This window comes from Pipistrellus kuhlii, unplaced genomic scaffold, assembly GCF_014108245.1.
Source record: "Pipistrellus kuhlii isolate mPipKuh1 unplaced genomic scaffold, mPipKuh1.p scaffold_m20_p_18, whole genome shotgun sequence".
Lineage (NCBI taxonomy): Eukaryota > Metazoa > Chordata > Mammalia > Chiroptera > Vespertilionidae > Pipistrellus > Pipistrellus kuhlii.
Genome location: NW_023425493.1, coordinates 1799905 through 1814247, shown reverse-complemented (window position 1 = coordinate 1814247; position 14343 = coordinate 1799905). Strand labels below are relative to the sequence as shown.

General features: G+C 48.5%; 1 protein-coding gene across 3 annotated transcripts in view; it reads left to right on the top strand.

Moving 5' to 3' along the window:
- Positions 1-8594: 8594 nt before the first annotated feature.
- Positions 8595-14343, top strand: part of GPR161 (G protein-coupled receptor 161) — a 35625-nt gene continuing 29876 nt past the window's right edge. The window contains exon 1 of one of the 3 annotated variants that reach the window (XM_036442667.2): positions 8595-8819. In XM_036442667.2, coding sequence (XP_036298560.1) covers positions 8809-8819 — 11 coding nt within the window. In that variant the 5' untranslated portion in view covers positions 8595-8808. Of the gene's footprint in view, positions 8820-9128; positions 9288-9422; positions 9698-14343 lie in introns of those variants that run through there. The other 2 variants (XM_036442669.2, XM_045582946.1) reach the window with 2 other exon arrangements.

The following is a 14343-nucleotide window of genomic DNA, read 5'->3' as shown; positions in this document are numbered from 1 at the left end:
TGGGCAGGTAGGCAATGTGTCAAAGCATCAAGCAAAGGCTCAGTCATAGAGGAGCAGGGAAAGAACTTAGATCCCAAGTTGGGAATGCACTTTCCTTTTTCTCATGCTTATGGTTAGATCGAGTTCCACCTCCACCACCCTCCCCCCCTCCCCATCCCCTGTTACAAAACCTTGGGGGTGCCCTGGCCAGGGAACTCAGTTGGTTAGACCTTTGTCCTGATATGCTAAGGTTGTGGGTTCGATGCCAGGTCAGAGCACATGCAAGAACCAACCAATGAATGCATAAATGAGTAGAACAACAAATTGATGTTTCTCTCACGCACACCAATAACTGCATTTTTTAAAATAAAAGAAAAACCTTGGTAAAGTCTCTGTGGGAAACCACCTACTTATTGTCTTCACTAGCAGAGAAGTGTGGACAAGAAGCCTGGGATGCTGGTGACCCTTGAGCCCTGGCAAAGGTCAGAGCTGCACCAACTGTTTAGTGGAGACAATGATGGCTGAAGCAACTTCCCCACCAGACAGTCATGTAAATCCTTACTGATAAGATTGCCTGTTACTGGACATTGCCTGCCTAAGGGCTATAGGAGGATCCCAAACGGAATAAAAGGATGGCAAGGCCGAGCCCAAGCAGAGTCCTTCCTCTTGGGATGGGCTCCCACCCGGCCCCCCAATTTCCAAATTATTATTTCTTATCTGGTCTCTGTCATTTGCATGCAGCCCCTTCTCCAGATCCCGAACCCTGAACCACACGGGACGTGGGTCTTTCACATCTGTTCCTTACAAGCAAAGAGCTCTGTGGAAACAATGGGCTACCTTCAACATCTCCTTGAGTTTGCCCTCCCCTCAACCCTTCATCCCCCAAATATGCACATAAAATATATAAGGGAGGCCACGTTCTGTGGAGGGCAGGGAGGAGACAGAATAAGAATTCTTGCTGTGGGGAACTTACAAGGGAAGAAGGGCATGCTAGAGATGAGAATATAAATATTTCAGCAGAGTAATAGGGTAGGGAGATAGGGTATAGAAGACCCATAGGATTTGAAGAGCTGAGAGAAGAGCAGAGTTGATTGCATCCAAATTTATTTTTAAAAAGGAAACATTGCCTACTCTCAACTTGTGGCATGACTTGGAGATAAAAGGAACCCATTAGTAAAGGAGAAATAAAAGCCAGCCATTGCAAACTCTCAGAGACTTTCAGAGAAATATATTAGCTGACAATCCTCTGAATAAATATACTTTTACAACATATAGTTTTATACACTTCCAAAACATATATTTTTACCCATTGGTATATTTTCTTAACAATATACATGGTGAAAAACCCTTCCAGAGCAGTTTATACCACTTTAACGCATTTTTGTTGTTAAATCCTCAATCAAGGATATTTTTCCATTGATTTTTTTAGAGAGAGTGGAAAGGAGAGGGAGAGAAAGAGAGAAAAACATCAATGTGAGAGAGAGCCCCACCGATTGAGCCTACAAGGGCCTGCAACTGAGGTACCTGCCTTTGACTGGAGTCAAACCTGGGGCCCTTCAGGCCATGGGTCAACACTCTATCCACTGAGCCAAACTGGCTAGCGTGAACTCTTTTTTATTGTATTTAATAATATAATCTCTAGTACAGCTATTCTAGTTTATTCAACCTTTCCTCTGTGGATGTGTGTTCACTTTGTTTATGTTTTTTGCCACAACAGATAATGTTTCAATAAGTATTCTTGCATATGTATAGTCTGTATTGGTGTTTTCCTTTCCAGGGGGTAGATTCCCAGGAGTAGGATTTCTGAGTCAAAGGACATAGATTTATTTTAACTTAACAGATATTGTCAGATTGTTTTTTCAAGCGGCTATATATATGCAGGATAGGGCAAAAGTAGGTTTAGAGTTGTTTGTATGGAAAGAATACAACAATTAATAAATAATAATAATACAAGGACAAACTGTCTCTAGTACTCACAACTGTAAACCTACTTTTGCCCCACTCTGTATACACTGTTACCAGCAGTAAATGAGAATTCAGGACCCTAGTTCCATATGCTAATGTGAAGAAAACCCACCTCCAGAGACATTAATTAGCAGGTGTTGGGAGGGACTTGGGAATCTGAATTTTTTTCAAGGCTCTCCGTGTAATTTGATAGAAAGCAAGGTTTGGCAGTCACAGGTTGACCTTGCTGTAGGATTTACCAAGAGGGGGAATAAGGGGCTGGAATCAGGAAAGCTATTTGATGGGACTCCCTTCTACAAATAGCCTCAAATGTAAACTTTCACGTGATCACCAAGTAACATTATAAGTAGCATAGACACCCCAACGAGATTGAAAAAAGAAAATAATTCAACCATAAATTCATGTCTCAGTATCTGTCCATCCCATTCGTAATATTTATCATTTAATAAATTTTTGTTGTTATCACAGTTACATGGTAGAACACTGCCATCTGTGATGGAACATTTTAAATTTAATTAAGTCTATAGCTTATGGATAGCATGTGGCCATCATTCAAACAGTAATTGGAGCAATTCTTTCAGCAATATTATTTTCCTACAAAAAATGTTATTTTTATATCAATCAAAAACACTTAAATGTTTTAATTTTGGGGGTACACAAATTATTATATAGTGTTGGTTAAAGTTATTAGAGGTATTTATTTGCTAAAAGCAACTATTGAATATTCCATGTTTTATAATCATAGGTTGGCATTTCTTCGTTCTTCTCTTTCCTATTCTTCCCTCTCTCCTTCCTAATCTTTTTCAATCCTCTTTCCTCCCAATCTCCTTCTCCCTCTCTCTCCCTTCATCCCTCTTCCCTCTCTCCCTCTTCCCCATCTCCCTCCTCTCCCCCCCTCTCTTTTGTACCTGATCTACCTCCTAGGCCCACCGAGTCATCGCCTGGGACTGTTGCAGCTCCAACATTGGCCACTAGGGGCCCTCTACTACCCTAGCCTGAGAGGAGAAAAAAGTCTTTTATCCAACTTTCTTAACAGAAATGCCATTAATTCTCATGGGTATTTTCAAAAGAACATCCCCAAGTAAACCAAAGGAAAATGTGAAGAAACAAAGAAAAGATGCGCCCAACAGCAAACAGTCGTTTCCAAGGTTAAGAGCACTAAACCCTCCCAGCTTCTCCCTGAGAAAGCTCTCAGGGAGCTAGCTCCTGGTCAACAGCTCAGCTCCCAGCCTGCTCACTTATTCCCCATCGCTCCAGCCCTGGGGGTCTCCGCAGGTCACGACTTTGGCTCCTTCCCTTAGCCCTGCCCATCCCTTCATTTGAGCCACTGGGAAGCGGATTTGATTCCTGCCAGGATCCAAAGTGTCACATGCTCCTTGGTGACACGCTGAAAACAGCTTTTCTCTGTTTGTTTATTTATTTTGGATTTTGTTCGGGGTAATTTTTCATGAAATTATTATTTTTAAATTGTGTACTCAAATTTTTCTTTTCTAGTATTGTTACTTCTGGATGTGGTTTTTAGTTAGGAAAACATTTTCCCACTTTCAGATATAAAGGAATTTAACCTTTTTTCTTCTTCTACAATTTATGTGGGTTTCCTTTTTTAAAAATATATATATTTTATTGATTTTTTACAGAGAGGGAGAGGGATAGAGTTAGAAATATCAATGAGAATCATGGATCAGCTGCCTCTTGCACACCCCCTACTGGAGATGCACCTTCAGCCAAGGTACATACATGCCCTTGTCCGGAATCGAACCTGAGCTAAACCGGTTTCGGCATGGGTTTCCTTTTGACATTTAGATCTCTGACACATTTGGGACTTGTCTTTTACACAAATTCTTATATCACCCCCTGAACACATCTTTCATTGGTTTGGAATACGCCATTTTCTGGGCAGAGGCATAATAATGGTGAAATGATCATCATCACTTATTAGGAAAGTACAGTTTAAGACAGATTCTAATAATAGCAATAATACTAAAATCAATAATAATAGCTAACTTTAACTAGAGCTTGCTAAATTCTAGTCATGTGTCAAGATTTGTGTCATTTAATCCTCATAATTAGTGTTAAAAACAAAATTCTACTGAGTAAGTTTGAAGATCTCCTTGGCTTTATTTTTTTTATTATTTTTTTAAAATATATTTTATTGATTTTTTTACAGAGAGGAAGAGGGAGAGATAGAGAGCTAGAAACGTCCATGAGAAACAGCCGCCTCTTGCACACCCCCTACCGGGAATGTGCCCGCAACCAACGTAAATGCTTCAGCCTGGAATCGAACCCGGGACCTTTCAGTCTGCAGACCGACGCTCTATCCACTGAGCCAAACCGGTTTTGGCTCCTTGGCTTTATTAAGTGACTCATGAACCAGGGTTGTACACAGGGCAGATTTTTATAGGAAGAAGAGTGGGCAAGGGAGCTATTCACAAAGAAAACACAGGTTATGTGGGGACAAAGACATCTTTTTTGGGGGAGAAGAGAACAGGAGGGACTTTATTCAGATTGCCTCTTCTTTCTATGGGGGATGGAGAGGCCCATGTAACAGATTGTCTTGCTGGTGGTTGGCCAGAGAGAATCCAGACTGGTTGATGAAGACTGATTTCTGGGAGATTGAGACAAACAGAGTCCCTTAGCTTGGTTAACCTGACACCATGAGTTCCACTGCTCACAGTGATGTGATTTTCCAAAAAGGATGAACAAGTTTTTTTGTTTTGCTTTGTTTTATTTTTTTGTTAATGCTCACCTGAGGATATTCATTGGTTTTTAGGGAGAGTGGAAGACAGAGGGAACAACAGAGAAACATCAATGTGAGAGAAATACATGGATTGGTTGCCTCCTGCAGGTACTTGCCCTTGACCGGAATCAAACCCGGGGCCCTTTGATCCACAGACCAACAAATACTATCCACTGAGCCAAACCGGCAGGGGCAAAAAATGATGAACAACTCTTGATGAGCTTTGAACAAATCAAAGCACATGTTTTCCTCAGTTTACACAGGAATGGTATTCCTGGATAAACTGGTGTGTAACAAGACCATGCTGAAGAATTTCAGTTTTGGGGGAATCCTTCCAAAGTCATGTGTGTTAATAATATGGATAACTTCCCTAACTGGACACCATGCCCAGAAGTAATAATATCAGCAGAGTGGAATTGCTTTTAATCTTGGACTGTCCCCTGCACTGCACAATGTCTGGTATCCGTGTCCCTACCCACTAAATGCCAGGAGTGTCCTCTAATCATTATGACAACCCCAAAGCACCCCCAGGTCCCCAGAATGTCATATTCAGAGCAGAATTAGATGCTTTCTGCTCCAAATAACAGAAATAAACCCATATATGCTTAATGGATAAATATTTATTGGCTTTCAAAAGTGATTAGTCCAGGGGTACAACTCCAGGGAAGGTTTCACCCAGGGCCACACAGTTCAGCCAGCATCTAATTTTTCCTATTTTCTCACCTCCCTCCCCTTTTCTGTACTCGGCTTCCTAAATTTTGGTTCCACCCAGTATTCTCGGCAAAATGTCCTCCAAGCTTCGTCTGACCAGTCTCCACCTCTCAATTGACCACGTGGCTGAAAAAGATGAGAAATGTGGGCAATCAGGGCCCTCCCTGGAACCAGGGGGGACGTCACTGCTAGGCAGACTCCATAGCAGATCCCCAGAGGGAAACAATGTTTTTCCCAAAGGAAACGATGGGTGCTGAGCAGATAGCAGCTGTCCCCAATTTCTGCAGATAGGCTCTCTGGGAATGGGTCCTGAAACTCAGCATTTTAACAAACTTCCCAAGCGTTTCTTTTAATTGTAAAACAGCTTTTGTGGAGACATAATTTAAATCCCCATGAGGGTTCTGATTTCTCCACACCTTCCACGGTACTTGTCATTGACCTCTTTATTATGGTCATCAATGAGGGTATGAAGTGAACTTGTTTTTGTTTTACTGACTGATGGATTGATTATTAGAGAGAGAGGAAGGGAGAGAGAAAAGCAGTGAATTATTGTTCCACTTATTTATGCATTCATTGGTTGCTTCTTGTATGTGCCCTGACCAGGGATCGGACCTGCAAACTTGGTGTATGAGGACGATGCTGTGACCAATGCAGCTACCAGGTAAGGGCTAAAAGTGTTGTTTTGAGATGCATTTCCCTAATAGCCAGGGATGTCCAGCAGTTTGTTCTGTGCTTAATGGCCATTGGTACATCTTCTTGGAAGAAATGTCTGCTCAGATCTTTTGCCTATTTTTATTTTATATATATATTTTAATATATTTTATTGATTTTTTACAGAGAGGAAGGGTCACAGAGTCAGAAACATCATCAATGAGAAACATCGATCAACTGCCTCTTGCACGCCCCCTACTGGGGCTGTGCCCGAAACCAAGGTACATGCCCTTGACCTGAATCAAACCTGGGACTCTTCAGTCTGCAGGCCAACACTCTATCCACTGAGTCAAACTGGTTTTGGCTCTTTGACCATTTTTAAAGTGGGTTGTTTATCTTTTTATTATTGAGTTGTAGTTCTTTATATATTCTGGATGCAAGTCCCTTATCAGATATGGTGAATTGAAAATATTTTATCCCATTTTGTGAGCTTCCTCGTGGTCTCCTTGGAAGCATTAAAGCTTTTAATTTTAATAAAAATTCAAGATATCCAACTTCTCTTTTAATTACTTGTGCCTTTGGTGTTGTATCTAAGAAACTCCAAGAGATACTTATATATCCAAAAGTTTGAGAACCAGAGGTCTTTGAAGACATGCTTTTATTTATTTCCATTTTTTAAAATTTATTTAAAATGTGTAATAGGTTTAGGCCCTGATTTTGCTTTGGCTAGTTTTATGTGGATTGTGGGATTGAAAAGGTACTTTGTACCAAAGATGTCTCATCAAATGTCAATTCCTCATGAGCATTTAGGGTTCACTTGAGCAAAACCTCTCATTATTTTAGTTCAGAAGTCTTTGGAGGGGAGGAGGTACTCCGAAGGGGAATGGCTTATGAAATTGATCTGAGAAAGGAGAATTATTTAAAATCTTTCAATAAATTTTTTGGAAAAAAAAAATTCTTGCTCAAATCAATGTTGTTTTTCACACAACTGTCACCTATACAGCGATATATAGTGGAATCATTACTTAAATAATTTTTGTTTTGTCTGCCTTTGACTGAATATTGTTCATGGCTCAATATTAGCTCTAGAGGAAATAAAAACCAATCTTAAGAGCAACTGGAAAGATGCACTTGTTGGCAGCAATTTCTATCCTAGAATGTACAGCAAGTTCTGAGCTGTTGAGCGATGGGAAGAAAAACCTTTGTGATAAATAATATATTTGATAATGAGCAGCAGAAGGAACAAATGTTTTCATCTGAAGAGTTCACAATGGAACCAAGTACGGGATGGGCAGTTTTTGCATCATGGGTGGATATGGAGCCCAAAGAGCCATAATTGTGTTACAGAAAACCGGAGAAGAGCCACGCAATACTTAGAGAGACGGAGTTACATTTATTATGCGCGGGTCCAGAGGAAAATGTCTCTCAAATTCTGGGCCTCCACATGGAGGAACTTTCCCTATTTACATGTTTTTACCTTCTTTGTCTCCCAATATGGGGTGTTTCCACCCCCCTTTGCAAGTTCTTAGAGAGCCCCTGTGTGCTGGGGCCTTGAGACCTCAACCAAAGGCCTGGCCTGGCGCCAGCACTGATAACTTCGTCTGGGGAAGGTTTAATGGCCTCACTGAAATGGGAGTAGTGTTATTTTCCTTATTATTTAAGCAAACAAGCATTTACAGAAGCCAAATAGCAGGGTTAAAATCTCAGACAGCAGTTTTATATAAAATATAAAGATGCTTCCATTGTACAATAGATTCTCATTCTCGCCATGTTAACTTATGGCATATATTTTCAGACCTTTCTCTAATTCCAATTTTCAAAGGGGCTCAGCTCTCAGGTTCTATGGCACTAGGGGCTTTACTGACATTATCTCAACTCATCTTTTAAAGTCTACAAATAGGCAGGCAGGAGTGTGCACAGATGATGCCCGACAAAGCCGAGGTTCAGAAAGGCTAAATAACTCCCCCCAAGGTCCCAAGTCTTTGCCAGTGTTGGAATCAGTGCAAATTTAAAAAAATCATAACAACTAGGGATTTCAGAATAAAGGGATAAACTGCTCTGGAGAGCAGACTGCTGGGATCCGTCAGCACCTGGCTGGCTGGTGACCTGGCCTCAGGAGCTTCCGCTCGGTTTCTGACCAAATGAAGCAGCTGAACCCTCGGGAGTGCTCAGCCACCCAGTCACTCTCTCCCCCCATTGCCCGGGTGTCCCCAAAGACAAGCGGGGTGCTTGGCAGGTGCTCCAGAGTCAATTACCGCCCTAAACGCCGCCTCCGTGGCCTAATAACAAGAAAGCGGTTCCCACAGGGCCAGTCTGCAGACAAGGGAACAATCAATGCATGCATCAAAGACGGGTTTCTGGGGAATTTGAATCCTGCTCCAGGGACAGTATTCATTTCCCCTGGAGTTTGAACTTAACTTCCCACCCGATTCCAGGCTGCTCTGTTGCTCTCTTCTTCCCTCCTCCTCCCTCCCTCCCTCCCTTTCTAAAGCAGTTTTACTGTTGGCTCGCACGTCCCGTCCTCTGGGGGTAAGTTTTCTGCGTAGAAAACGCAGGAGAGGACAGAGACCTTCAGAGGAGGCTCCGTTCTGTGCTGGGACCGGAGCGCCAGGCTGAGTGCATCAGAGAGAGGGGAGCAGCGGGTAAACACCCTCCCCCCCACCCCATGCGGGTCCCTCCGGCGGGCAGGCTTCGGGCGGCTCCTGAGATGCTCCCGGGCCGGGGCCGGGACCGGGCCGCCCCGGGCGGACACTCGCTGCGGGCGGATGAATGAGAGGTGAGCGGGGAGGATGCAGGCGTCCGGGGAGACCTGGGGAGGCGCGGGGGCTGCGCCCGGAAGAGCCCGAAAGTCTGAGCGCGAAGCCCGGGCAGCGGAGAGGGCGTCCCGGAGGGGAAGCGGGCTGGGGGGACGGGACGACCGGGAAGGCCGGGCCTCGGGGTGTGCGGGTGCCGAGGGGGCGAGCCGGGAGGCGAGGGCGAGACAAAGAGCCGCCGCCGCCGGGCCGATCGGGGAGGAGAGGGGAAGGGGGGCGGGGGCGGGCGGCCGGCAGGAAGGGGCGGCGGAGCCGGAGGGCAGCGCCGGGGGGGGGGGGGGGGGGGCGCGGAGTTCCCGGCCTGCGCCCCGCGGCCCGCGTGCGGCGGCCGGGCGGGCGGAGCGGGCGGGATCGGGGCTGAAACCCGAAACCTCGGCCCCGCGCGGCAGGAGGACGGAAGCGGCGGCGGCCGGGCGGGCGGCGGCCCCTCGGTGAGCGGGGGGCGCGGGCGGGGCGGGCGGGCGGGATGGATCGCGGCCGGGGCGGGGGTGCAGGGCGCGGGCGGGGCGTGGGCCGGGGGTCCCCGCACCTCCCCCCACCCCTCTCGGAGGCAGGACGGTCCCCGCGGCCGCACCCGCCGGGCTCGGGGAGCCCGCGTTCTTTGTGGGAGATCTGGGGGGCGCGCCCTCCCGGCACCGGGGCTTCCCGGGGGCCCTGCCCGCAGCCTCGCCCCGCATCCCCGGCGCCGCCGCAGCCGCTGCGGGACCCGGGAGAGCGGGCGGCGGTGCGCGCCCGGGGCCGGCTCACGGGGGCCGTGCGCCCCAGCCGAGGGCCCGGGCCCGGCTCGGGGACAGGTGTGCGGGGCCGGCGGCCTCCTCCTGCGCGGGACCCGGAGGACCCGGTGAGAGCATCCTCCGCGGGGTTCGGGGCGCCTGGCGGGGGGCGCGCCCAGGAGTCTCCGGCCGCCCTGGCGCCGCGGGGCGGGGCGGGGGGGCGCCTCTGCCCCTCCGATCTGCGAGGGGCCGGTCCGGCTGGCTTCGGGGGGGGGGGGACTTGGCCGGCCTGCTGCTCCTCCTGGGTCAGAGCTGAGCGCCGTGCCGCCTCGGACAAAGGCCTGCGGGGAGAAGCCTGCGGGCTGGCGGCCGGGGTCTGGGAGTGCTGCTCCGGCATCTGCGCTCCGGGCACCGCGCCGCCGGCTGGCACCGCTCCGGGCACAGCGCCGAGCTCTGTCCGTGCGTTCTTTGCCTTTGGTCAGTTTTGGGAAGTGCTTTCAAGATCGGTCATTGGACGGGAGGTGTGTGGCTTTGGAGGGAAAGGACCTCCATTCCTGGGTGAGTTCAGTGAGGGTAAGTTACGTGGGCCGGCGGTGTCCTGAGCTGGAGGCTGGGAGGACCGGCCGAAGGGCGCCTCCTCCCATCCAGCGGCCTCCTCCCCTGCGAGCTGGTCCTGGTCCAGCCTGGGGAGAGCTCAGCATCCCTGGGAAGCACCTCCCGCAGCCCCCAGGGAGACCGCGGGGGGAGGCCGGAGCAGCAGGAGGGGGTGAGGGAGGGACCCAGGTCACACCGAGCAAACTCTGCACCGAACTCTCTTCACCTGGGATTCCTCCGCCCCTGTGCGCACTTCTCCAGAACACACTTCTCTGTCCAGGGCCACACCCAGCTTATTTTACACGTAGAAGAGCTGACAAGCACTTTCAGACACTTTTTGTTTCCTTCACCTGACAGCCCTGAGGAGTTCACTGAGACTGGGGAGATGAAGTTCTCTGTCTAGCAAACGGGAGCCACCATGAAAGTCAGGTCTTCTGAGCGGCTCCATCACAGCCCTGGCCCCGGACTCGGGACCGGCCCTGTCCTGCTCCACCGCTCAGCAGGTTAGGCCCCTCACGTAGAGGCCTACTGAGCTTTTCAGCAACAAATCCAAGGCCTCAGACCCTCAAACCCTCCGGGTTCATTGCAGCCCCTGGCAGTGGGAATATGCGAGGCGAATGAGGCATGTGGTCAGGGGGGCTGAGGAAGGCAGAAACGGGCTGAACTGAAACAGGCCTAAGTGCCAGTCAAAGGAGGTTTGGTTCTGTGTCGTGTGAACTCAGTGCTGGGGGGGAAGGGGGGTTGTCAGGAGGCTGCTGCGGGAGGAGACCAGGCAGGGGGGCTGTGTGTGTGTGTGTGTATGTGTGTGTGTGTGTGTGTGTGTGTATGTGTGGTGTGTGGTGTGTGTGTGTGTGTGGGGGGGTAATGCCTCCAGTAAAGGGGCAGGAGCAGGGGCCGGGTAGGGGCAGGTGCATCAAGGCTCCAGCACAGTGCTCCCTGCCTTCAGGGGGAGCTGTGCATTTTTAAGTATATTTTTATTGATTTCATAGAGAAAGGGAGAGGGAGAGAGATATAGAAACATCAATGATGAGTGAGAATCATTTACCAGCCGCCTCCTGCATGCCCCCCACTGGGGATCGAGCCTGCAACCTGGGCAGATGCCCTTGACCGGAATCGAATCCAGGACCCTTCAGATGGAGCAGGCTGATGCTCTATCCACTGAGCCAAACCAGCTAGGGCGGGAGCTGTACATTTTTTTATGGGGGGAAAAGCTCCATGTTTTTTAAGTTGACAACTAATTCAAAACACTTCCCATGATGTGCAGACTTGCACCCTCTGCATTGGCCCTCAGGAGGCACTTAGGAGACAAGCGGACATCCCTGAGGTGAGAAGCAATGTTTCCTCTTCTCGATGTTTTTCTTTGAGAACAACCACCCCAGAAAACCATCCCAAAACTGGAGGTAGCGGTCAGCTCTCTGCAATTTGGAGGAAGGACTGGCTTTGTGACTCAATTTCACCATTAAGTCTCCCCCACCCCCACCCCCAGTTTTTCATGGAATTGTTTGTGATTCCATCTATTTGTGAGGCTCTGACTAAATTCTGGAGTTTAATCCTTTTCTTGTTAGTAAGTCAAACATCTTGCCTTTTATGTTTTCTCCAACTTTGTTTATTGTACCTTTGTGCAGGGTATTTATCTTTTAGGTGGTTAAATCTATATTGATTTTTTTTTTTTTTTTTAGTGGCTTCACATTTTCTTTTCTTTTTAAAAAAATATATTTTATTGATTTTTTTTTTTTTTTACAGAGAGGGAGAAGGATAGAGAGTTAGAAACATGGATAAGAGCGAAACATCGATCAGCTGCCTCCTGCACACCTCCCACTGGGGATGTGCCTACAACCCAGGTATATGCCCTTGACCCGAATCGAACCTGGGACCCTTCAGTCTGCAGGCCGACGCTCTAACCACTGAGCAAACTGGTTATCACATTTTCTTGATTAGGAAATCCTCTCTCTCAATATTAAATTTTCCCTCCATTTTTCTTTGATACTGTTTATTTACATATATTTTAAATTACTGCTTTTCTTACTTTCAGTTTCTTTCCTCCCTGGTTCCAGGCTTGACTTGATCCGTGAGCCCCGTTAGCCAGTGTGACATGTATAATTTCTTTAATTTTCATAGCGACTTCTTTTTTTTACCAAGTTGAATTTTTTTTAGTTCTGCATCCTTTCTTCAATTTAATGTTTAAAGAAATGGCAGAGAGGTTATCTCTTCCACAAATAACTAAAATGAGCAAAGAAGCAGCTACCTGAGTAACATAGGAAATCCATAGGAAAATCTGTGATGACAGAAGTAATTGCCAGGCCAGGGGGGAGCAATACCAAGAACATTCTCACCTAATTTAAACTCCAGTCTGATTCTCCACGTCTTTAGGATGCGCTCTTCCGCAGGTGGGAGAAGGGCAGGAAGGACATCTGGATGACAGCATCATCATGCCCCGGCTGGTTTAGCTCACTGGATAGAGCGTCAGCCTGTGGACTGAGGTGTCCCAGGTTCTATTCCAGCCAAGGGCACATGCCTGCACTGCAGGCTCGGTCACTAGTGGGGGGCATGCAGGAGGCAGCTGATCAATGATTCTCTCTCATTATGGATGTTTCTATCTTTCTCTCCCTCTTCTCTAAAATCAATAAAATATCTTTGAAGGAAAAAAGAGAAAGAGAGAGAGCGAGCGAGCGAGAGCATCGTCATGTGCAAAGTCACGGACGTGGAGGAGGAGAGTGAGCCGGGTAGCCGAAGTGGAGGGTCCCGCCAGTGAATACATCCTACGGGTGCCAGAGAATGACATGGCACCTTCAGGCTTGCCAGGGGACTGGCAGCCTGGCAGCAGGTTGGAGTGGGGTGAGGTCAGAGATATGACGAGATGGGAATGTCTGGGAGTCCCTGGGGAAGACCGGGGTGCTCTGAGCTGGGGCAGTGGCAGAGAGGATGCGGTTTTGAGTGAGAAGTTAGTGATGCGCTCAGTGTCTGGGATAGGAGTGGAACCGGCCAACGCCTTACATACGCGATTTTCCTGAGGTCAGTGTGGAAATCCAGGGCTCACTCATCTACGGCCACACAGAGGGCTTTCCAGGGCAGGAATGCCTGGCAGGAGGAGTCTGGGCATCCAGATGTCTGACTTGAGTGATGGAGTGGGCGGTGCTCTTTCGACGGCAGGGAGAACCGTGAAGAACTGCATGTGGAGCTGGCAGGGCAGGCGTGATGGATCCCATCTGCACATGCCCCCCAGGTGCCTGGCGTGACAGCCGGGCGGACATCCACCCGGTGTGGCTAAGAGGCTGGAGCTCCAGTTGTCTGGGTTATATTAGATATTGAAATAGATGGAGGCTCGGGATGGTCTTTGTTTGAGGAGGTGCAGAGGGAGCTTAAAGACAGAGATTGCGATATCAAATCCGACTCTATTTTCAGGTACAGTTTGCATTTGATATTATTTTGTATTCAATCTTCAGGGTGGTTAGACAGTCATGTACTTTACACAGTGGAAATTGGATTTTTTTTTTTTTTTTAAGAGATACAAACTCCAGTTGAAATTGACTTAAGCGAAAGGAAAGTTATTGCTCATGCCCCTGAGGAGGGCAGGGTCTGCTTGGCTCCAGGCAGGGGTCCAGGCTGAGTCATTTCATGGGGTCTCCTTTTCCTACGTCCTTGTCCCGGGCCGTCCCCGGAGGAAGCTGTCTTTCTCCCGTCTGTCCCCGCAACAGTCTCATCCTATCTCAGAGCGGATGGGCGGTGGGAGCGGGGATGTGACTGGGAAGGCGTTCGGTGGTGTGTCACATCCACCAAGGCACAGGGACTCACTATGGGAAGGGGGACTCCACAGAGGAAGCTCGGGGCAGCTATGGGAGCAGGGGGGAGGGAGGTAGAGGAGGCAGGCATTTCATTTCCCAGTTGAGAAAGTGGATGAGAAAGGAGGGCGTGCCCCAGAGGGAAATGGGAACACTTACAGGGCGGGATGATTATGGCAAATGGGGCTGCTCAGGAGGTAAATGGGGCTGGTCCGGAGGTAAATGGGGGGGTTGGGAGGTAAACGGGGGTGGTCTGGAGGTAACCGGGGCTGGTCAGGAGGTAAATGGGGGGTCCAGAGGTAAATGGGGCTGGTCAGGAGGTAAACAGGGCTGGTCAGGAGGTAAACGGGGCTGGTCTAGAGGTAAATGGGGGGTCCAGAGGTAAATGGGGCTGGTCAGGA